This window comes from Trachemys scripta, chromosome 4 (assembly GCF_013100865.1).
Source record: "Trachemys scripta elegans isolate TJP31775 chromosome 4, CAS_Tse_1.0, whole genome shotgun sequence".
In the NCBI taxonomy this organism is placed as follows: domain Eukaryota; kingdom Metazoa; phylum Chordata; order Testudines; family Emydidae; genus Trachemys; species Trachemys scripta.
The window spans coordinates 97,674,725-97,699,660 of NC_048301.1; the positions used below are offsets into that span (position 1 = coordinate 97,674,725).

A 24,936-nucleotide genomic window follows, 5' to 3' on the forward strand; every position below is an offset into this window, starting at 1 on the left:
TTGTTTCAGTTGATAACTAAGTGTAAGTATTTCCTGCATACTCCCTGATAGCATCAGGTTAATGCAAAATATTTCGAAAGGAGCCATATCCTTCAAAAAAGATGAGAGAAGGAAGAAATTATTGTTAAATGTCACATTTACTCTAATACCCCAGGTTCAAGCATTTCTTACCTGTTGGACACCAACAGCAAATGCCTTTAGGAACACTTCAGCAAATTCATTGTACTCCTTGGAAACATTACCAGGGCTTCCATACCTAGAATTAAAAGTGAAAAATTCAAGTGTGCAAAAATATTTTGCTGAATTTCATATTAGAAGTTAGGTTTTTTCAATTTGACGGCATGGGAAGAATAGCTACCTCTCAAAAAGTCTAGCCAAGATGTGCAAAGCCCATTTCTTGGATTTCCACCAAGGCAATTCTGGTCTATCATCTTCATCAACTTGAAGAGTTTCCTTTAGGAAGAAAGATTAAATTTGTTGAATATTGCTGAAATGTCAAATTAAAAAAAAAAATTGCTTTTCTTTTTGCACTATTAGCTGTGTAAGCACTCTTCCAGATCTACAGAAATATCAGATATAAAAATATGAGAGTTAAAAAAAGAAAGCGCACAATAAAAAGGTAAAGTATAAATGTTCAAATACAACTTTCCTTTGTAAAAAGCCAACATGAGTTACAATACAATTTGCAAGTTGCTGTTTTGTCTAAAAAAGAACAGATAATATTTTAAACTTTCTCCATTTAGTCTCTGTTTAAACCACCATATTAACCTTACAAAATCTTATTTGTCCTGCCACACATTTAGAAGACGTCTTGCAGAAAGAATAAAGAAAACAATACTGTTAACATTTTTAACCAACTTTTAAATACAGGCAATTGAATTCAGAAGCCAATTTCCAAGCCCAAAGAGAAATACACACATAAAAAGTACTTACAGCAGGTACATCTCTGTCCACAACCGTTTTTAGAATTTCTATCCATTCTGTCAGGTTTTGCTGATTTATCAGCTCCAGAGGTAACGTATACTATTTAAAAAGCATAAAATAGGTTCAGTATAAAGTCATTTAAAACAACCTGATCAATTGCTTGAATTATATATGTTTGAATGCTCATCTATCACAATCTTACTGAACATCTGCTATACACTTGGATATTATGAGCGGTGAGCAAAGAAGTAAGGGTGATATTGGATGGTGTTAGACAGCGATCTTTTGTAGCCTATTCTACATCCTCAAAAACATTCTGCTTCCTTTCAATTCTGCCTTACTTAGAATTTTGCTAAAAGATGATTTCACAATATCTAAGTTATTATATCTTTCTGAATCGGAGACAATTCTTTTCTTCTCTTAAAAGTATGATAGAGGGATTGGTAAATCTGGTTTTAAATTTCATTGCAAGACCACCCAACCTCTCTAATATTAGAATATATGTTCTGAACAGCATGTTAGTCCAGTTTCCTTCTTGTTAAATAAGCTCAGTATAGTAACAGTCTACAAAAGTATGATAAATGGTTGTTTCTAGTGTTAGAAAAGGCTCTCGTTCTCTCATAACCACTCTGGCTTACTCAGGGGTAGCACTGGCAGGTTCCAGAGAGTTCAAAGATAGTAGACTCAAATTTTTAACCCACTTTTAAACTAAAACAAATCTGTATTATTAGGGTTATGGTACACAGAATCATACCAAAAGCTCGTTACTCACACCATAGTTGAGCATTGGTGAAAAAGGACTCAAATGAAATCCAACTGGCAATGTTGTTTCAAGTACATTAGTACCTAGAGTGTAATACATTGGGGGGAGGGGGTGTTAAAAAAAACAACAAAAAACTGTCAGGGACAGTACTTGGTCCTGCTAGTGAAGGCATGGGACTGGATTCGATGACCCTTCCAGTTCTAGGAGGCAGATATATCTCCATATATATTTTTTTTATTTTAAACCTTCGTATTAAACCTTTGCTCAAGAATACAGAAAAATTTGCTTCCACCTGAACAAGAGCATAGAAGATTTTGAAGATCTGTTTCTGGATGAGGACAGACTGATCAGATGGATCAGACAGAAGCTGAATGAAACGATCTTTCAGAACAGGAAGGAAGTGCTGCATTGCTGCTATCAAGGGACTCCGCTCCTCTGGTTTCTTGTACCTTTAGGCAAGAATAAAATGCTTTACAAAGATTTTACAGCTAACTTTATTGATCTGAAAAGTTGTGCATGCAGAGAAGAGAGGCACATACGCCACTGTGGCGTCTAAGGATAGATTATTTTAAAAACGGAGTTATATCTTACTATGGCACTCATGGGGTCATATAGAAAGTGCTATACCAGCACAGAGCCAAACCTGAATGAAGTTAGAAAACAACTTAGCTTCCATTACTTTACTATCGTTAAACATTACCGTAATGTTCTCCTGCTGATGCACTCACTTTGAATGCCACATCACAAATATGCCACACAATTTTCTACGGTAAATCAAGGTCACAGTAGCAAGAAAACAGTGAGCAAAACCCATAATTTTATAGCCAAGAAAGTTACAAGTAGAGCTGGTCAGAAAATATCCAACAAGACACTTTTTCATTGGAATTTGCCAAAATTGAAACATTCCGTGGACGCTGTCTTGGTTCTATCAGAATCAAACAATGGAGGAAGTCATTTCCTATCATCTTGCCTACTCAACTCCACTGGGTTGTTGGAGAGCCTGGGCTTCCAGGTTTGAAGCTCCTTGATAGCCTGGTGCTTCCACGGTCTATGGATCTAGAGCAGCCTGCCAGGAAGACTTACCTGGAACCAGGGCTCTATTCCCTTTCATGGAGAATTTCAAATATTTTATTTTTTGTTCCGAATTGGAACAAAACCAAAAATCAAAATATCAAAATTCTCCACTGTGATGGGATGTACAAACACGACATTGGAGAGCAAGGGGTTAAGGAGCAGTTCTGGGTCCAGGCAGCTTCACCCAACCACACCTGTGACACCAGAACAAGTTGCTGTCAGGGCAGCAGAGCAGCTCAGAGGGAGGCAGTCAAAAGGGAGCAGACTGGTGGCTCTGAACTCTGGGGGCAGTGCTGCCCAGGAGCTCATTGCCTAAGCACACATACAAAGGAAAGGCAAGTGACTGACCGTGTAGATCAGTGATTTTATTTGAAATTCTTTGATTTACTCTGTGGGGAAAAGGAGGCCTGGTAGGAAGTGGTCCAGGGGGCAGCTACTTAGCACCCCATGGTGCAAAGCATCACTGCCACTATTGGGCCCTAGACCAGAGCCTGCTCGAGAGGGTGGGCCTGAGCTCCCCAACCCACTCCAAGACAACAACAGGAGCCTTCATCTCAGAAGAAGACCCTGACCCCAAAGTCCCCCATGCAAAAGGGAAGGGCCAGAAACCAGGCCGGGGGCGGGGGAGGGGGAGGAGATAGAAGCTGCTGAAAGACAGGACCGAATTTGCAATGGGGAGATGACCTGCCATATCGCCACCTCACCATTAGACAGCACTGTTGGAGTTTGTTCACGTTCTATATCCACAAAATGATATTACCATTTTTCACCCAGTTCTAGTTATAATAAAGAAAAGATCCTATTAACTGAACAATTGTCAGATTAGAATATTATCTTATACTGCTGGTGATGTTCTAAACTAAGGATTTAAGAATAAAGTTTTACACTACAGTACTTCAGAATTCATAGCTTTACTTAAACAATTAACACTGAAGTATCCTCATTCTTATGCCACCACATTTTTGGACTTTATACAGTTCAACTTAAATACACAAATTAACCTTCTAATAGTGCCAGTTCACAAAAACAAACAATGAAAACCTACATAATCTGATATTAAATGCATGTCTGATAAAAATTGTATAACAATTTAAACAGCAAGAGTCCAACCCAAAAATCATAAATATGGTTCCTACAGATTAACTTAATCAGAAACAAAGCTTAAGAAAAAATGGAGAACGTAAAAACGTTCCTCAAGGAAAGTCCACTACCAACTTGCTTGAAGACACAATGATAAAGAACATGGTAACAACAGAACAGGAAAGATGAGAGAAAACAATCTGACCTATGTAAAGGCCGGCCAGTTGAAATACTGGCTGGCTTTGAAGCAACAATGCTGAAGGGCCCAAGTGATTTACTTTCCATCTGAAAAGTCAATTCAGCTCTTAAACAGGTCTAAAGTTTGTTAATATTTTTAGATTAAGTTAAAGCTGATCGACCCACAGGCTGCAACAACGTGGCTTAAGCCATAACACTACACAGTGAGGGACAGATTTTCAAAGTTAACACATGTAATTGCATGGACTGAATTTACGCTTAGATGTATGTTTGTTTATAGACAAACATCAGATGTTCACAAACAAATTAAGCATTTAAGGCACTAGATTGGGAGCTAGAGAAGAGGATTTTATCTGTGGCTCTGCTACAGCTACAGACTTCCTACGAGAGAATGGACAATGCATATGCAAAAGGGGCCCAAACTAAGATTGCACAGACAACCTTAATTCTGGCATTTCATAACTTTTGAATTTTTGGACTTTGCAACCTTTATGTATTTTTTACATGCAACACAATATCTAGATTACAAATTGTCTAGATGTCTAATAAACGTTATTTCTCACCCTGTTTTTGACAAAGCCATGCTTTTGTCCCCTGGACACACTTTACCCTATCACTAAGAGACTTGTACTACCATGCCCATTTTCAACTCTCAGAAAGCTTTAAAGAAACCCTAGTATTCTGATCTCAAATCTCAAAGTTTTAACGTGAAGAAAGATTGTTATGTAGTGTATTTTATGGAACTAGTTAGGAAAGACAACATGAACTACTTTCTCCAGATGGTGAAATATTATCAAGACTTGTTATTGAATTCAGAGGTTTATATTAATTACCTCCAATATCAGTGTTCAGTGCAACATGCAATTCAATATTTTATACATTAACCTCCAGCTCATATTCAGCAGTAATATATTGCTACAAATGGATAGACTTTCTATGTTTTTTGTTTGGGGAAAACTCACTCATAGTTTTTCACAAGTTGATAAAGACAAAGGAGAATTCCAAGCCAGCAAGCACTGTTATCAGACTGAAGATAAAAACCAATTTTCTCCACAACTGCAGTCCAGCGGTTGGGGTAATCATGCTTGATAATATGGTGAATGCAAGTAGTAAGCTGTACTCTGGAAGTCAAACACACACATGGTTAAACAAATAACTACCTTCATTATTTTAAGAGGGTTTTTTTGTGATGATGAAATAGCTCATTTTTGGCTGAACACACAAAACTCAACATGCTTTCAGAACTCTTGTTTACAGATAGAGGAGTCTAATCTGATCTTCTACTTTCCTTCTGCTTGGCATTTACTATCTTCTGAAATTTTGTAAAAGGGTTAGAATAATTTAGGAATCCATTCTTCTCCAAGAACAAAAGATGTTATGCCAATAAATCGCTTACATGTTGTACAATGTACAAATGAAGAATGAAAAGCCATGTTCTCTCACTGCATTAATTCTATGCTCTCCAGTACATAAGAACATCAGAATGGCCCTACGGGGTCAAACCAAAGGTTCATCTAGCCAGGGGTTCTCAGACTTTTGTACTGGTGACCCCTTTCACACAGCAAGCCTCTGAGTGCGACCCCCCTTATACATTAAAAACACTATTTTATATATTTAACACCATTATAAATGGGGTGGAGGCTGACAGCTTGTGACCCCCCATGTAATAACCTCACGACCCCCTGAGGGGTCCCGACCCACAGTTTGAGAACCCTTGATCTAGCCCAGTATCCTGTCTTCCGACAGTGGCCAGTGCCAGGTGCCCCAGAGGGAATGAACAGAACAGGTAATCATCAAGTGATCCATCCCCGTCGCTCTTTCCCAGCTTCTGGCAAACAGAGGCTACGGACACCATTCCTGCCCATCCTGGCTAATAGCCATTGATGGACCTATCCTTCATGAATGTATCTAGTTCTTTTTTGAACCCTGATATGGTCTTAGCCTTCACACCATCCTCTGGCAAGGCGTTCCACAGGTTGACTGTGCGTTGTGTGGTGAAATACTTCCTTTTATTTGTTTTAAACCTGCTGCCTATTAATTTTATTTGGTAACCTCTAGTTCCTGTGTTATGAGAAGCAGTAAACAACCCCTCCTTATCTACTTTCTCTACACGAGTCATGATTTTATAGACCTCAATTATATTTCCCCTTAGCCATCTCTTTTCCAAGCTGAAAAGGCGCAGTCTTCTTAATCTCTCCTCATATGGAAGCCGTTCCATACCACTCATCATTTTTGTTGCCCTTTTCTGAAATCTGTGTGTTATAATCTGTGTGTTACAATCCAAGACACAATGAAATGTAGTATGCAAGTGGTATTGATTTTAAAAGAACAGTATCAAAACTATGACTACATTATAAGCAAATTAAAACTGTATACCTAATTAGTTCAGGAGAATGAATAATGGCTTCTACAATATTTTCACGAATACAATGTCTATCTTCTTCTGGGATGGAATAAGGTGGGATATCCCCTGGTGTAGTTTCACGATCAGGCCAATACTGAGTTATCATATTCTTCAAGTAGATAACACCTGTCAGATAACAGCAAGACATCACTTGGTATCAATACAAAAGTCAGTCATTATGCGGATATGCGTATTTTTACTTTTAGAAAATGCACTCCATAAATGAACTCTGACTGAATGGACAACATTTAACATATCAGAGAGCAAACATACCCGCACTCAAAAGCCACTAATCTCCCAATTTTCTACATGGAACAAAAATCTCCCCTTCTTCAGTTATCAAGTATGGCATCTGTCATATTTCTTAAGTCCACTATTACCAACACTTTATCATCTTTTTAGACAATGTTTTTGAAAATAAGAGTCTTGAAAGATATTTCCACTTGTTGTTATGAAGAAGAGTTGTGATAACTTTTTATTAAAACACATCTCTGAAGAAGCTTCCTTTGTAATTATTCTGAGATTTTTTTTGGTATTTAAAAACAAGGCTAGTCAGCATTAAATACAAGCAATATTTGACTCTATAGTCAAATATTGCTTGTATTTTAAAAGTCTGATTTTGTTCTATAACGTGACTATGTTTGGGCTACATGGTCTGCTTTACATTCAAGTGAATCTTGAAAGCAAATTGAGTATCTCTACACAAAGATTATAGGTTATCTGCTATAAAGAGTCATATTATGTTGCTGACATAGACGCATGTTTCCGCTAATTGACAAAAATTCAAACTATGCTTTATTAATCTCTTTTCTTTACAAGTGCAAAAGAAAGCCCAGATTTACAAACAGTTACAGCAAAATTAATATTAACTGAATTCTGACTACACCTGTATAATGTACAATAGGTTTTCTGCTGGTTTTCAATTAAATGTTTATATGGTGTCTAGCACAAGTATTAGAAAGGATTCAGAGAGCATGCCTTGTAAACCTGTTATTTTGAATCTGATAATGATGTAGTTCCTGATCTTGCCAGCTCATCTGTATGGGCACAAGAATCTGCCAGTATAAGTTAACTAAGAAAATCAGGGTTTTAATTCAGATTATTTCTGCTGTCCTTTTCCTTATTTTCTGTAATCAGAAGTTATCCTACTTACTGCAAAAAGGATATGAGCCATTTCCAAAGAAACAAACGGATGGTGGGATAATTATTTCCAACACAATCAGATATGATATAATGTAAAAATAAGTTCAAAAGACCCAAGAACCTTGACAGATTGCTTAGTTTTTCCTTGGTTTATTATGAGATTGTATTGGCTCTGGGCGCTGATCCCCGATCCTGGCTGTGTGGCAGCAGGCGCCAATCCCCGGCCCTGGGCATGCACCGATCCCCAGGCGCACAGTAGCGGGTGCTGGCTTCGGCCTTGTGGCGGCAAGCACTGACCCCCGCATTTGGTGATGCAGCTCTGGGCTCTGGCCGCGTTGCGGCCCGGGGCTCCAACTCCCTGCCCTGGCTATGCAGCTCCTGCCCCCAGCTCTGTGCTCTAGCCGCAGGCACTGACCCCATTGCCACACAGCAGTAGGCGCCAATCCCCAGCTACAGCTGCGGGGCTCACCACCCACCCTCCTCTCTCTTGGCCCTACATTCATGCCCCCCTCCCCATCCACCCCAGGCCCCCGCTGCCTCCCCAGGCCCACATCTATCCCACCACAGCTCCCACTGCCTCCGCCTCCAACCCCTCCCCTCACCCCCAATCCAGGGCTTAATTTGTCCTGGGACTTGCTGAGAAAAGTGATATTAACAAACATGCAAGTATCACTTCTCACAGCCTTCCAGATAGTGTCCTGTGAAAAGTGATTGATATTAACCAACATTCAATAATAAAAATATTACTGTGAAGTGATATTTGTATCTGCAATAAATAAATTATAATGATGTGGATGTGTATATGTGCTGTTTTTTTTTTTCCCCCTAAACTTAATCAAATATTTTAGGGAAAAAAGTGTCAGTTCAGCCACCAGCAAGAGAGGCCACAAAAAAATCTGTTATGAGAACTCCTGGTTTAGAGTACTCGCCCCTACAGAATCTGGAATTCAGATCAAGATTAGAGAGTCTCAATCTTCCCTTGCTATCTAGCAGAAATCCATTGGCAAAGTGTGTCTGTCTCACCCACCCCTAGTGGCTGGTCCACATACTGCTACCAATTACTTCATTAGCTCATGTGATAGAGGTCTGGTGCAAGGATATAAGATTATTCTTTGGGAAATTCTGCACAGAATTTCATTTTTTCCCTGCAAAAATGGTGCTGCAGAGCTGCTGGCCATTGCTAAGGGCTGCTGGACCCGGCAGAGCCCGGCTCCCCAGCTCGCAGTGCACCTGTGCTGGAGGGCTTTGGTTCCCAGGTTTGCTGGCCCTGCTTAGTCACATGGTACAGCTGGGCTCCCTCTCTGTACAGCAGCTGTGCACTGCGAGGAGAGACTAGAGCAATACCAGGGGTCTGCAGGGAGGGGGCGCTGCTTTCTGTGAGGAGAGACTGAGGGTAAGCAGGAGTAGGGACCTGCCCGGGGGATGGGGGTGTAACTCAAGCTGTTCCAGGCCACTGAATCTTTAAATTGTGTCCCCCATACCCAATATCAGCAGGTACAGATCATCACTACCCAGTGGGACAGTAACCAAGCTGAGCAGAGCCTGCAGCTGGGCTCTGGCGGTGAAGGGGGTGTGGGTGTCTGGGCCAGGGGCACCACGCAGCCCCTGCAGCACCCTCAAATACCCCCATCCCAGTACACAGTCCCCCTCCTCCCTGAGCCTGGCATTTGGGAACTTGAAATATGGTAACCCTATGGGACCAGGGCAAAAGACAAAAAATTACTAAAAGACTGGAGAGGCAGAGTTTTCCCCGCCAGATGTGCCCAAATGGCACATGTGACACATCCAGACTGAGGTGCCCGACAAAAGCATAACAGAGAAACAGGAACTGGGTTGTCGTAGGGGTTACTTTAACTCTCTACTCCTGGGGGAATCTTTTTTGTTGTCTTTATTGCTACAGACATACGTGCTGATAGGTATTTTGAAAGAAATTACCAAAATAATTGAAACTGGTGTGATTATATTGCATTATTTTGACAAATAAAATATGCAGAATTTTAAAATATTGTGTGTAGAATTTTTTATTTTTTGATACAAAATTCCCCCAAGAGAAAAAGTTCCAGCCCTGCTGAGGACCCATGTGGAGATCAATATAGTTCCATATGATGGAATTTCTGTGCATTTTTTTTTATTTTAGTGTGCTAAAAACCAAAATAAACTTAAATTACTTCCAAACACTGCATTAAAAGAACGTTACTGTTACAAAGGCAAGCATTCAAAAATTCAGAAAAACAAAGAAGTTATGGTTACCCTTGCCATCTTAATTTGGCCTCTATGTGTGCATATGCATGACAGTACACAATTATACTGAATTGCATAATAAGATTATTTTTTCCACAGGACACTCATTCACTGCACAGAATGGATTGTGCTCACTAAACTAGTAGCTTATTTAATATTTCTTTTTTTATCCTCATCATTCAACATATGATTACAAGTCTCATTTACTACACAGGCAACCTTAATTCTGGCTCTTTCTAGCTTTTGAACACTTGACTTTGCAATCTTAATGTCATTTTCATTTTTTTGTATGCAATGTGTATACAGTATGTAAACATTCTGAGTATAAAGAAAAAGAAAACTTGCCTGCCTGTCTCACTGGTAAATCCAGTTGCTCTGACATAGTGATCTGAAGCAGAGTTGAAACAAAGTTCACTGACTTATGAGCCTGCAAAGCAGAAGACAAAACCAAGTAAGTCGGATGTCAAAAAATAATATTGGAAACCAATCATGTCTTGCAAATAAAACGTTGAAGCTTCCGGATACTCCAAGTAAATACATTTTCAAAAATGTCTGAGTACCATGTGATGCAATCATTATATCATCAGCAATTCAAACTACGTTGTAATATCAAGTGACAAATGAAAGCTTTCAAACCCCTTGAGTTTGATGTATTCAGAAGATCACATAGTGGGGGGATATTCTTATTGTTTACTGAAGAGTACATTTTCCCCCTTCCCCCACAGTGTCTGAAACAGATTTCTGTAATCAGATTTCTTTACCACAGAATAAATTATCCCGTTTAGGACAAATATATTACAGCATGACAACACAGCTACAACTACACTGTGTAATTAAATAACAACTTGGCATTCTGAATTAAGACAGCATGGAATGGTGGTGCTAAGTCATTATTTTATCTCTTTAGCATTTGGAGATGCCAGGCTGTACATATTTTCTAACATCATAGTATTCTCTGATTTTGTCCAACATTCGTCATTCAATGATCTGCTACTGTGACCTGAGGCTATGAGTGTACACAAATTTGAACCAGACTAAAAACATATTTTTAAAGATGTGTTTAGACAGAGCCTTTGCTTATAGACCTATATTTAACCTAATTTTCTGCCATGTTTAAAGAAAGATTTGAATATCTAACATTATATAAAATCACCCTCCGTTAAAAATGTTTTTAAAAAATGATATCCTAAATGTTTAGATAAAGTGTGTGAACCTCTACAGCGCAAATAGAGAACCATAAGACTTTAGTCTATTAATATCAGACTACATGAGCTATAATTGCTCTCAGAAAAAGGAAACTGATAAGTTAGCTCTTTCCTAAGTAAAGGAGATGATTAATGTAATTTAAGATACACACAAGGAGAAATAAAGGCAATTTTCTTGTCTTATTGCATGTACGTGCAGTTGGGCAAAGTCCACTTTGCTGTTAAAATTCATGGAACCATTTTTCCAATAAGTCCAAAGTTTTATCTTCTTAAGCAATGCTGACAGGGGGCACTGGATGTCAAATGACTTCCCTTTACATTGAGACATGGATGATTCATCAAGGCATGAATTCATGATAGACTAATCTGAGCAGTTTGCAACTCTATTATTAAACTAAGCACTACATTCTTTTACCACAACTGACTGGTGATTCCCTATTACCTCACTACCAATAAATGTGGCCTTCTGTAACATAAAAGAAATTGTATTCTCAACATCAGAGTACATTGCACAATGGCAAACTTACAGAACCTTGGCTTCTGCATGGAAGTCTAAACAGAGTAACATCAGCAATGTAAAAAAATTTGCAGGATATGCACAATAAGTCTCCTCAAAGGAATATAGTTTTCTTCACTACACTGATTTCTTGTAGGTAAAGTTAAATGTTGGATGCATTCTCAATATTATTAGCCAAGTTAAAAAATATGATAGCGACCTATATGCCCCTAACCCCAGCATGAAAAACTGGAAAAGACTAAAAGAAGAAAATTCCCTGAGAGGACGTGACCTTGACTTAAACCTACACAATATATAAGGCTTTGTTTATAATACCCTGTTACAACTTGAAAACATTTCTTCCTTGATTTTGTCCTTTATCCACTTGTGAAATGTTGCTTTCTTGCTTGTCTTTGCATAACATAAGTCAATATAGTGGCTTTACCTGCTTTTCAGTACACAGGTATCAATGATGTGCACCTGGGATCAAGCAACATAACACCTACATTTTATAGGAAAATGTTTGTTACCTCCACATTATGCACTTTGCTACGTCCTATATGAAGCAAAGAAAATATGAACATCTTCAAGATCATTAAAAGGGCATTACCTAGGATATTACAAAATGAAATAATGCCTCATTACAATACAGTATAAAATTATGATAAACCAATATTTTCAAGCTCTTCCACAAGATAAAAAAGCCATCAAGAAAAACGCATTTTTATCAGGACCAAGTGTTCTTTGTATACGATCAAATAATCAGTAACAGCATGAATATGTCTTATAAGCATTTACAACATCAACAGATTAGTTTATCCAGTTATGGCATTCTCTCTAGACAAGTTTCATAAAGAAACATCTCCTAAATGTTCTAGATACAAATTCATTTACACTTATTCATATATTTGAATATTCATGCAACTTGCCTTTCCTAGTCAATTCCATACTTTAATATTTGAGTTCTGATTTTTTTTTAAACTTTAAACACCTTCATTTTAAACAATATTAAGAAGCAAATTTAACCATAAGTTAATAAGTTTTTTTGGGGGGGGGAGATTTAAAAAAAATATAATTTATGCATGAACATTCTAAGCATTGGGACACAAAATCTACATGTGATATATATCAGACTGTGGAAGTCCACAGAAACAGTGCCTCCACTACGTACAGCTCAAGTGTCCTTTTTTTCTTTTTAAACAAAGTGTGCACTGGAATCATTATTCCTACAAATTCCAGGGGCTCAAGATACAGGAACAGAGGAAAGAAAAGATAGGAAGTAATTGGGAATGACAGACACTGCAGAGTTTAAGGGTCTATGGCCCCCTATCTCTCCACAGCTCCATGTCCTAAAGATGTGGAGCTTGTCATCAAATGAAGCATATTAGTTTATATTCAAAAAAGGTTGTGTTTTTGTTTAATCATCTGATTACATGAATTTCTGCACCTGTTTAAGATTTCTCTAGTCACTGCACTTGTGGAAATGGATGGAATTGAAGTACTTTTCTTGTAGTACGTTTCAATTGCAGTGACTCATGCAATAGGCACTAATTCAGCAAGGTAATGCAGCACATGACTAATTTTAAAGTCAATGGACTACTCGCATGCTTAAAGTTGGGCATATGATTAAGTATTTTGCTAACAGGGAGTTCAGTGAGAATTTTTTTTTTTTATTTAAAAGCTAGCCTATGCACAAGGTGATGCCATCTATGTAAAAGGTGATTTGGGTTACTCAAGTTGCTTGCTATGGACACACACAAAACACTACACAGAAATCTGAAATCATTTTTAATGTTTTTCAGAATTAGCCTGGAGGCAGAGGGTAACAAGGTGGCTCAAAGTCCTGGGTACCCTGAGAATCATCACAGCCACCTTATCATTTTTAGAGACTATCAGGGGATGGGGACAACATTCCAAAAATTAATCTGAACTAACTAAAGGCATGAATTTAATTCAGTTAAACTAAATTAAACCCATGCGGATACTCTTATTCATAACTAAAGTGGCCTTAATTTTAATTTAATGGATTCCCTTTAGCAGAGTAGAGGCTCATTCTTGAAGTAGCTGCACTAGTAGCACAGTAGTGAGATAGGCTCTGCATGAAAGATGCAAGTTGTTCTCCTAATCTAAGCAATTAACGAGCACTAAATTCACACATAGATACACATCAATATTTACATTTTATATCAAATTTGGGTTCTCAAGATGTGTTTCACAACAACCCAATATTTCCCATACTACTAAATTGAAGGTAGGTTCCAGGGTGAAAAATGTTGAGAATCATTGCCTAATTATTATCAATACACATGCAGCTAAGTCTTAACAGGACTCATTTTGGTAGGTCCAATGAAAATTTAGCCTCAGAGAAGTCAAGTAAGTTTCCCCCTTGCTTTCCATTACTTTATTAAAGAAACAGCCTTCAAACAAGTACATTCAAACATTTAAGATGCTGATTGAGCACCCACTGAAGTCTTTCCATTGGCTTCAACAAGAGCGGAGCCTGATGAAATTGACTACAAAGGGCATATCTACACTGGAAACTTAAAAACACTGTCACAGAAATGCTCCCACAGTAGCACTTTGAACTGTGAGTGTGGTCATGCAGAGCTCTCCCAGCGCTCCTGGTAATCCACCTCCACGAGGGGATTGGCTCCCAGAGCTCGGAGCCTGTTTACCCTAGCGCTTTAAAGCGCTTAGACTTGCTGCGCTCAGGGGGGTGATTTTTTTCACCCCCGAGCTAGCAAGTTAGAGTGCTATAAAATCCAAGCGTAGACAAGCCCAAAGTCAATGAGAATTTTGCGATGTCAACAGGGACTGGATTTCACCCTCAGGGTATGACTACATTGGGGTGAGATTCCCAGCTCAAGGAGACATACTCAGGCAGGCTCTCAACGAGCGAATGCATGAAAAATAGAATGTAGCCATGGCAGCACAAGGGGCTAGCTACCCCAAGTACGTGCCTAGCTAAGACTCTAGGTAGGTACTTGGGGATAGCTAGCCCATCCCACTGCTCAGGCTACATTCTGTTTTTTAGCATGTGAACTGAATAACAGCTAGCATGAGCATGTCTCCAACTTGAACTGCAGACATAGCCTAACTGTCTGAGGCAAACCAACAAAACCAAACAAACTCATAATTCTAATGGATCATTCTGTTGCACCTGAATACTTCATAAAATTTCATACAATAAGTGGCCTTACATACTATAACTAAGATTAGAACCATATACTGGAGGTAGTCATTGTGATCACAGCATAAGAGTTTTTGGACAGACTTGCCTGTTGCAGCCATCTCTAAGCTCCTACCGTATTTTTATTCTCTAACAAATGGCTGTGTCCCAGCATTCTGGGTCCCTGTTCACTGACACAAGAGCTAAAAAAAAAAAAAAGCGCTCTGTATTTTAAGCACTTGTTCTATACAGCCATTGACTTCTCTTGTTCTGAATGCCCAGGATGAGCTGGAATATCTGAGAACATAAGAGGTAAGTTGGGAATGAGAAATTAAAATAATGAGAGGAAATTCAGGCATAAATTAAATCTGACTTTCAGAATATTTCACATTCGAACAGTAATAGCCTGAATGCATGAAAATTTATTTATTCCCCCTTATGGCAATTGTTTGAATTTAGAATATTTTGTTTCTATAGATTTCCACTTACCACAGCCTTCAGAAATGCCAGATATGGGTATAAAATATCCCACAAGTAGTTAACATCACCCAAGACAGGAATGAAAAACAACAGATTGCAGGCTTCCAAAAGTGTTTCTACTTAATGCTCAAATTTTAGAGAGAACAGGAGAAATTCTTAAGTCTAAGTCATTGGCATCAGCAAAATGTAGACAAATTAGTATTATCATGCTCTAATCTTCCTTGTTTACATACATTTTAATATGTACAAAAATTAATGAAGTTAGAATTACAATTATGTTTAATTGCAGCAGAATTTCTGGTAATAAAAGCCTGTCCTTTTCTACCAAGTAATACAGCACTTAATAGTCAGGCTGACCTACTGCTCTTTCCCCACTCCAACATGCTGTGTCACTGGTATGACTGTTGTCTAAGAGCCAAAGAATTCAGGGACCTTTCCCCTGAGCAATCTTTGCCATTCAGCCTTTCTAGCTGAGGAATGTTTTCGATCAGACCACAAATACTACCCCACTGTTTGTTAGCATCAGTTTTCCAGAGGCTACACATCTTCATGCACATTTCAGAAAGTTGATTCACTAGATATGTGCCTGCCTACCTGACAATCATACATGTTCAATTATATTACAAACAGAAAACTGTAACGTGTGCTACATAATCTCACCTATAAAATTCAATCTGAAATTAACATGATAGAAAGCAAATCACTTCAGAGAGGTAAGTAGTACAGAGAAAAGGCATTACTTTCCCACAAGATAAATGTAACTTTAATGGATATAGTTCATACCAAAATATATTTTATGAATATTAAATGATAACCCCCAACAACTTCATCTCACTTTTGCTAGACAGGTAACAAACTTTCTTGTTCTCCCTTGGAGCATGAAAATTTTAGGCTATTATAAAAGCCATACTGCATACGGTATTTTTCCAAAATTGTTACAGTCAAAGCAGCAAATCAAAGGACTGTTTTTAAAAATAAAATATGTATCATACTTTGCTAGACTGGAACCACAAGTTATGTAAACAAAAAACAAATATTCTTCCACATTTTAATAAAGATCTGATGAATAATTTGCATAATAGGTCAAAATTAAGTAAATATAAACTGCTAAAAATGTTTATTTCATATCTATATGGTCTCTGCCACTAGTTGAGCAAGTAAACTATTTTACAATGAGATGCAACAGTGTTTTTTTTTTTAAAGTTCAGCACAGCTTTACAAAGTATTCTAACACTGAATTCTTTATTTACCTTTTCCAAGCAAGATAAACACATCACTGAACACTGGTGTTTTTAACAAATTAAAAAAACAAAACAAAAAACAACAACACTTATCTTCACCAATCCGGAAATGGTAGCCTTAAACAGCAAGACATTATTACATTACGGTGAAGAATTCAGTTGGCCATTAAAAAGATGCTGAAGCCATTCTGATTTCATCTTTTCACAAGTTGGTTGTATCCATCTAGTCTCTCTTGTGAAGTTACTGTTTGCTGCATACAAAAAGTGTAAGATATGCAACATTACTAAGCAGCAGTGTCGGGACACCTATTCAAGCATGAGATAGGTGAGGTAATATCTTTTACTGGACCAACTTCTGTTGGTGAGAGAAGATGGTCCAATAAAAGATATTACCTCACCCACCTTGTTTCTCTAATATCCTAGGACCGACACAGCTACAACACCACTGCATATTGTAAAGAGACCATACATTCACATCAGATCTTGCCAAGCAAGCCATTGCAGCCTTAACTCATCAGAATAGTCTGCAGGTACAGAAGCCTGTTTTGTGAGGAAAAAAAAGTGCAGTCCAAGGCTACGTCTACACCGCAAACTGTACAGCAGCACAGCTGTAGTGGTACAGCTGTGCTGCTGTAAGTTCTCCCATGTAGCTGCTCTCCTGCTGGGATAATTAAACCACTCCCAATGACCAGCGTTAGCTATGTCAGCAGGGGAGGCTCTGTCCACACCAGCACTTTTGCGAGTGAAACTTATGTCAGTCGGAGGGGGTATTGTTTACCACACCCCTTACAAAAGTGCTAGTGTAGACAAAGCCTTAACTAGAGTTAGCCAACTCCATTGTCTTTTACTCCACCTGATAACTCACATGGAAACTACAAGATGCGTTGTCTTCACAAGGATTTTACCTACTATTAGTTAACTTGAGATAGCAAACTCAGGTTAAGACCACAAGTATGCCCCAACCCCAACCCCGAGGGAAGACAGACTTCTGGCCCCCTCCTGTCCATAAGGGGATTTCAGGTGTTGACCCGGCCTGCAACAGTATTTTCAAACTTTCTTTTTCACAAGCTAATCTAAGCTAAATCCACACTACTAAGCCAATACTAGCACAGCCCCCCCAGTGCAGATGTAGCATACATGTTTTCTCAGTCGGTGTAGGAACACCACATCTATGAAGCACTCTTCTATCAGCATAGCTTCGTCTACACTGGAAGTTTTGTCAGCATAGTTATGATGATCAGGGAAGTTTTTTTTTCACACCCCTGACTGACACAGCTGTGTCAATAAAAGTTTTAAGTACAGAAAACATCTTAGACAAGAGTATAAATATTAGGATTTTTCCTCTTAAAAATTGTACACCGAAACGTATACCAGGGAAGGAAGGTAAATATGATAAAGTCCTTTTGGCACGATGTCATGTACTGACACCTTTGGTTTTTGAGTAGTGGGGAAATGCGATGGTTACTAAGAAGCAAGTGCACCTTATAACAGTAAGCCACTTGAGAAAGCATGATTTAGTGGTTTGAAAATTACACGTATCCAGGACTCCTTTTTGCTCTATTCTTGGCTTTATCACGGATTAGCTGCATGACAATAGTGGACAAATCACTTAAGACCATCTGAGTTTACCCATCTGAAAAATGGGACTACTACTATACTTACCCTACTTTAGAATGCCAAAAAGCTTAATTAACGTTTGGGTTCAGCATTTGGAGATCTTTGGATCAAAGGCAGGATTGTATGTGCAAATTATGCATTTTACTCCAAAGCTTTCACTAGTCAGTCTAGGCTCAAGAATTTTATTTAAACAATTATTTCAGCATCAAGGCATTTACGTGTGTGTAAAACAGGAGATTAATGCTACTCACCTGACTTACACTGGTTTATTTTGTCAGGCTGAGGGTATGGCTTTGGTGACCAGTCTTCAATATTGTATGGTACTCTATATAGTATATTTCAGACCAAGGAGACGTCAGATTATGCCTGACTTTTGAAAGGAGTGGCTTAACTAGAGCACCACAAAGATTAAGAACTTTCCCCAACAAACTTAGATTTTTATTTTTTTATTTTATTAAGGAAAGCAAAAGGTTACTGGGGTTAAGAAATGCTATGTAGCATTGCAATCAGTAATTTTTTGAAAGTTCTCATACAAAAAAGTTGTATGACTATTATTTGGACGGGTCATCTTAATGATAACACCTGCATTTGAGTTATTCTTGTATTTTAACATTACAAGCTAATCTTGTTAGGTATGTCTGACAGAGTCAAGTAGCAAACCATCACCATTCTCCGGAATCACAATGAAGAACATGCCAGAGAACACCAGCTACCAAAATAGTGACTGTTCTGAGTTTAGAAGTAGGGGCATACAACCGACTGTCTTTCCATAGTTGCTTTCTTACAACACCTTATTTTCATATGCATTTCTGAGGTACTGATCACTGTAGTATCTGAGCTCTTTTTATATACCATTTTCAATGTACAAAATTGCCCTAGTTGGGAATATAGCACATCCTCCTCCTTTCTGATATGCTTACTTGAAGGGTCAAGTTCCAAGTAGAACCTAAGTGTCCCTGTAGAATGAAGCTACTTTGTTTCTTGGCTGGATGGGAGGTTGCTAAGATAAGTTTATTGGGACCCACCCAGGTTACACACCATCTTGATAACTTGGGACAGATGCCCTCTAATGATGGAAGTGATAAAAGATTCTACCAGTTCTTCTAAGCATTTCCCCTCTCCTCTATCAACAAGCACTACCTCTGTTTTGCCCATACTGAACCTCAGACAGCTGGTTATGATCTAGGTTTCTATTTTGCTAAGATACTGAGATAAGAGTTAACACTCAATGAGATGAAGAGCTGGCCGGGGAGGACAGGGGAACGGGTTATTGGTGGCATCATAGTCAATAGTTTATCTCCCCTAGTAGAGTCACAAATATTGACTAAAAGAGAAACAGATTAGAACCCTCAGAGATCTCTGCATTTACAGAACATCTTTCAAACTCTGTAAAGTGCTTTGAGATCTGCAATCAGTCAATCCCTGACTCAAAAAAAAAAATAAAAATAAAAATCAATGAAGTCAGTCATATTAAAATCAAGAAGAGATTAAATTACTTGTCCAAGGTCAAACATTCAGTAGCAAAGCGTGGAAGAATCCAGAAATCTGCCTCTCAGTCCCCTACTCTGATGACATTCCCTCCTTCAGAAAGAAGTCTCATAAAATGTTTGTTACATCATATTCAAATAATGTATTTGCTGGTTATGCAATTATGTACATATACCTTCTTCTTATATATTGCATATCAAGAATAGGATGAGCACTGGTAAAAATATTTGGCTCTCACAGTAATTATGACTGTTAATTCATTCTTTATTCTCTTGCTGAAAACTGCTTCCCCTTGTCAGAAGGTAAAATCAGAAGTAGTCTCTTAAAGGAAAGAGGAAGAGCAATTCTCAAGTCTTGTATAGAAAGAAAGTCTCATATCAGTCCATCAAAACCATTTTGGCCAAATCAGATAGAGAAATACGACAGCCAGGAGGAATTATTAAACTAAAAAGTATGTGAGCTGCTGGCCACTTGCATTGTATCATTCAAGTGCTAGAAGCAGTTTAATCTTTACAGCAGAAAGGGAGGCTCATTATAGAGCAGAAAACATCAACTTGAGTAAAGGTTACAAATTAAGGCCCTAATCCTACAAACAGATGCATAATTGACTATTCAGATAAGAGACCATTCATATAAGTAAACTTACACACATGCATAAGTGCTTGTAGGATCAGGACTTAACATAATGACATTTAACCAGGAAAGTTCTCTCAGTTATCAGTGAGCCTGTATTTAAAAAGAATTCACCATTTTATTATATGTTGGTGCAGTAATGACCGAGGATTTCAAAGTAACTGGGATATTTGGATTTTACAGAGACGCTTGTATACGGTTTGGTAGGCCGTCGTGCTTCAAAGTGAACAAAGTAAGTCAGTTGATGGTCAGCATGATTTCTCAATCAACAATATTAGTCTGTTACCCGGAGTCCCCCACTACCAGAGGATCTAAAAGTTTCCTGAATGCTCAACAATTTGGACCCTGCAGCAAATACCAGTACAAGTAGATCTGAACTGAATTACCATATATATTGATGTACTTGTGTATAATATTATATTATATTCATTTTAGCCAACTTGTGTGGTCTTCTGTATTACTTTTACTCAAAAATAAATTAAAAAAGTAAATTTGAACTGAGGATTAATACACATCAAATACATTGTCAACAAGTGTATAGAACAGACAGGCAGCCCAGTCCCTCAACAAGTCTACCCTGTGACACCACCTTCTTCACATTAACCCTTAAAATGCAACTCTTCCAAAAGGTCTACAAGTCCTAGTCTCCATCCCTCTGGCACGGAAGTGTGTTAGCAAGTTACGTGGACTGAAACAAGTCACCCAAACTTTTTTAAAAATCAACCAAGCCATGGAAATAATGCATGCTATTTCCATTGCATCCCATCCTCCATCAGACATAAACATGTAGAGAGTGCAAGCGTCTGGAGCAGGAACCTTATCTTCAGAAATTTATTGAGCACATAAATTTACACTGTTGGCACTTATGTAAATAAGTTATATATATATTCCAACTGCATGCAAAACAAAGCTGCATATATTGAATTATGAGGGTCAAAAACAACTGATTAAATATTATTAAAAAGTTTCAAGATACTAGAATTGTATCTAAAACTTTTTTTTTTTTAATAAATGCTAGCTGTGGCATTTAAATCACAAAGCAATGGAGTTCCACCTTTTAATTTTCCTTACTAGTTCTCAAATTTAGAGGGAGATGTCTTTAAACGTTCATACAGATGGCCACAAACCAGGTCCCAAATGCAGACCCTCGGAGCCATAAAGATCACCAGCCTATACTGTCAAACAAATTGTTTACTGGTGTTCAGAAAAGGTAATGGAGAGAATTTACTGCTGATACTAGAGAAACTGTGCATTTCTTGGCCTGCAGAATAGGGTGCTTTCTGCCACCAGCTGAAAAAAACATTTTGTGGCAGTTTGTTACATCCCTTCCTCCCCATCTCCCAAAACTTCAACTCAACATTATGGCCCTATGTGGATTAACTACACCCGAGTGATATTAAAGACTAATTTAATTAGGAAATAATTCAGCTTGGTTTCCTTTCCCCAGACTCACGACCAACACTTTACAGAAGCTCATGGAAACCGGACTTGTCCGAGTCATGGCTCCTAATGGGACAAGCAGCGGGTTGACCCAGGCACTCAGCCCAAGCGGCTGCAGAGACCCACGTCCGGGGCTGGCAGGTAGCTGAGGACAATGCTGACGGAGCAGGAAGGCAGCCCGACATCAAGCGAGGCACTGCACTGCCGGGGCCTTTCCCCGGCCCCTCCAGTAGACAGACCTCTCCATGCCGCCGCCTCCCCCTCCGCATGGCTTCCCCAGCGGGCCCCGCACGGCGCCGCTTCCCCCGGGCTACTCCCCTCCTGCTCCGGCTGACGGCCGGAGACTCCCCAGCCCCGGCCTCCCCTTCCCCAACTTTGGCCGGAATCTTCCCCAGCCCCGAGGATCCCGCCAGCGCTCCCCGGCCGAGTCCTGCCCCGCTGCCCCCGCCGGCGGCCCCTCAGGCCTCCCCGCTGCGGCCCCGGGAGCTGAGCTCCTCCTCCTCCTCCGGGCCAGGCCCCGCGCCTGTCCTGCCGGCGGCCGGGCTCCTGCTCCAGCCCAGGCCCCGCTGCGCCCTCACCTCATTGAGCTGCCTCTCGGCGGCTTCCCGCAGGGCCGGGTCCATGGTGCCCCGCAGGGCCTCGATGATGGTGTTGGGGTCCATGGCCTGGCCGGGGCGGGCGGCGCGCGGGGAGGCGGAGGGCAGGGCAGCGCCGCTCGATGCGCACATGGACCCGCCGCTCCACAGCGGCAGCCGGCGCGAAAGGAAGAGAAGCGCCAAGGCCCCGGATAGAGCAACTACCCCCGCGCCGCGGCCAGCGGGACCCTTCCGCTCCGCCGCGGGGCACCACGGGAGCTGTAGTCCGGGGCAGCGGCCTCCTCCCCACAAGGCCGGGCAAACCGAGCACCCCCACACATGGGGAGTGCCCCCCAACCCCGCCCTCGTGGGGGGAACCTTCCTCACCCAGAGCTCCCCCCACCCCCCGCAACCCTGTCCAATTGACCTTAGGTTATTTAACCTCCCTGTATCTTAGTTCCTCCGCTGTAAAACGTGGAGAATATTTTATTCTCTTTCACAGACTGTTGAGAGGATAAATTAATATTTTGAGGGGTTACTATATTATAGAAATGGGGGGCATGTAACTATCTGGACCCACATAAAGTCCTTCAGTCAGAACTGCTGTCTCCAAATATCCTAAGTCTTTATTTGGAGAGTAGAGAAAGACTTTCCTTATATCTCAAAGCCTCACAGTTGCTTAAGGGGAGGAATGTTTCTTCAGGTATATTTCTTTCTGTTTTTGATCATACCGATAGAATAATGCTGTACAGCCCCAGGGGTAGTGCGTGAGCCCCCCTTTGGCCTCAGCGCTGGGTCACCCCCAGCTCAGGTGAAGCTGAGCGCCCTCCAGTTTGAGCACCTGCAGGAGGGAGAGGGCAGAGCATGGGCGGGGCCAGGGTTTGGCTCCCTGCACTCATATCATATGAGAACAATAATATTTTCACCCCTCAGCTCATAGAGAGCTGAGAAGCGAGACCATTAGTAACTTAGGAGGATGTTAGACCACATCTACGAGGGATAAATATTCTCTAATCAGCAGGCCCGGATAACTTGCACCAAGAGATCTAAAAACTGGCTGAGCAGATTGCTGGCCCACCTATGTTAATTTTTAATAAGGGGAATTCCACAAGATTGGAAAAGTGTTAATACTGTGCCAATATTCAAGAAAGGTGAACAAGATGACCCAGATGACTAGCCTGACAACCCCACACAAACTGAGGCAAAAGCTGATACAGGATTAATTTGATAAAGAATTGGAGGATAGCAATACAATTAATGCCAGTCAGTGTCATCATTATTTTATTAAAACTAGGGCTTGTCAAACAATTGTGATTTCATTCTTTAATTTGATTATAAATTTAGTTGATAAAGGTAATTGTGTAGATGTAATAGACTTTTGACTTAGTACTGCACAACATTCTCATTAAAAAAGAGCACTATACGCTATCAAACATGTTAAATAGATTCAGAACTGTCTGACCTCAAGATCTCAAACAGTAGTTATCAGTGGGAAATTATCATCAAAGGGGGTGTTTCTAGTGAGGTTCCACAAGGATCCTTACTAGGCCTGACGCTATTCAACATTTTCATCAATGATCTGAAAGTAAATATAAATAGAACTTGTGGATGACCCGCAGAGTAGTAAATAATGATGAGGACAAGGCAGCTGTACAGAGCCATCTGGATCACTGAATAACCTGGGGGTACTCAAACAAAATGTGTTAATAAAGCCCAGTGCAAAGTTATACATCTAGGAACAAGAAATACAAAACATATGTACAGAATGGGGCACTGTATCCTGGAAAGAAATTACCGGTACTCTGAAAATTATTTGGGGGTCATAGTGGACAAGCAACTGAACCTGAGTGTGATACTGTGCAAGAAGGGCTAATGGGATCCTTGGTTGTATAAATGGGAGTGGTGAGTAGGAGTAAGGTGGTGATGTGTACATCATTGATGAGTCTGCTACTGGAATATTGCATACAGTTCTGTGGTTCACATTTTTAAAAGGATGTTGAAACATTGGAGAGGTGGGTGTAGAAAAGGGCTGCAGAAATCATTCCAGGGCTGGAGAAAATGCTTTGCAGTGAGACAATTAGAGCACTTAGTCTGTTTAGCTTATCGGAAAGAAGATAGAGGACTTGATTACAGTGTGTAAGTACCTTCACAGGGAGAAAATATTGGTACTAAAGGGCTCTTTAATCTAGTGGAGAAAGGTACAACAAGAATCTACCATTGGAAGCTGAAGCCAGACAAATTCGAATTAGAAGTTAGGAACAAATTTTTAACACAGAGTGTGATTAACCACTGAAACAAACTGCCAAAGAAAGTAGTGGATTCTCCATCTCTTGATGTCTTCAAATCAAAACCAGAAACTGTGGTGTACAGACAGCAGACTAGATGAACTAATGGGTCCCTTCTGGTTTTAAACTCTATCAAATCATGATTTTTTTCCACTATGTTCTACAAGTGGTTGACTCCACCTTGGATTGCATGGTACTGTCCAGACAACGCAGTTCAGAGCCTATGTCCCCAATTTGTGCCAGGGACTGAGGGGGGATTGAAGGTGGTTTTAGCAATTTATCTCCCTCAGTTGCTGGCCGTCCTTCCTGCAGCCCCCATTGGCCTGGAGCAGCGAACTGCGGCCAGTGGGAGCCGCGATTGGCTGAACCTGCGGACGCAGCTGGTAAACAAATCGGCCCGGCCCACCAGGGGTTTTCCCTGAACAAGTGACAGCCTAGTTTGAGAACCACTGCTCTAGAGCACAGTATTGCAGCAAAGAT

The 24,936-nt window shown here is 39.9% G+C and overlaps 1 protein-coding gene across 3 annotated transcripts in view; it reads right to left on the reverse strand.

Annotated features, from left to right (window-relative positions):
• The window catches only part of IPO7 (importin 7), a 46,533-nt gene extending 24,164 nt beyond the window's left edge, over window positions 1–22,369 (reverse strand). Inside the window, exons 1-8 of one of the 3 annotated variants that reach the window (XM_034770044.1) lie at window positions 22,175–22,368; window positions 10,173–10,254; window positions 6,416–6,569; window positions 5,002–5,160; window positions 1,980–2,136; window positions 934–1,023; window positions 359–453; window positions 172–256 (exon numbers count right to left, since the gene is read on the reverse strand). In XM_034770044.1, coding sequence (XP_034625935.1) covers window positions 172–256; window positions 359–453; window positions 934–1,023; window positions 1,980–2,136; window positions 5,002–5,160; window positions 6,416–6,569; window positions 10,173–10,254; window positions 22,175–22,324 — 972 coding nt within the window. In that variant the 5' untranslated portion in view covers window positions 22,325–22,368. Of the gene's footprint in view, window positions 1–171; window positions 257–358; window positions 454–933; window positions 1,024–1,979; window positions 2,137–5,001; window positions 5,161–6,415; window positions 6,570–10,172; window positions 10,255–16,511; window positions 16,641–22,174 lie in introns of those variants that run through there. The other 2 variants (XM_034770045.1, XM_034770046.1) reach the window with 2 other exon arrangements.
• Between the last annotated feature and the right edge of the window lie 2,567 nt (window positions 22,370–24,936).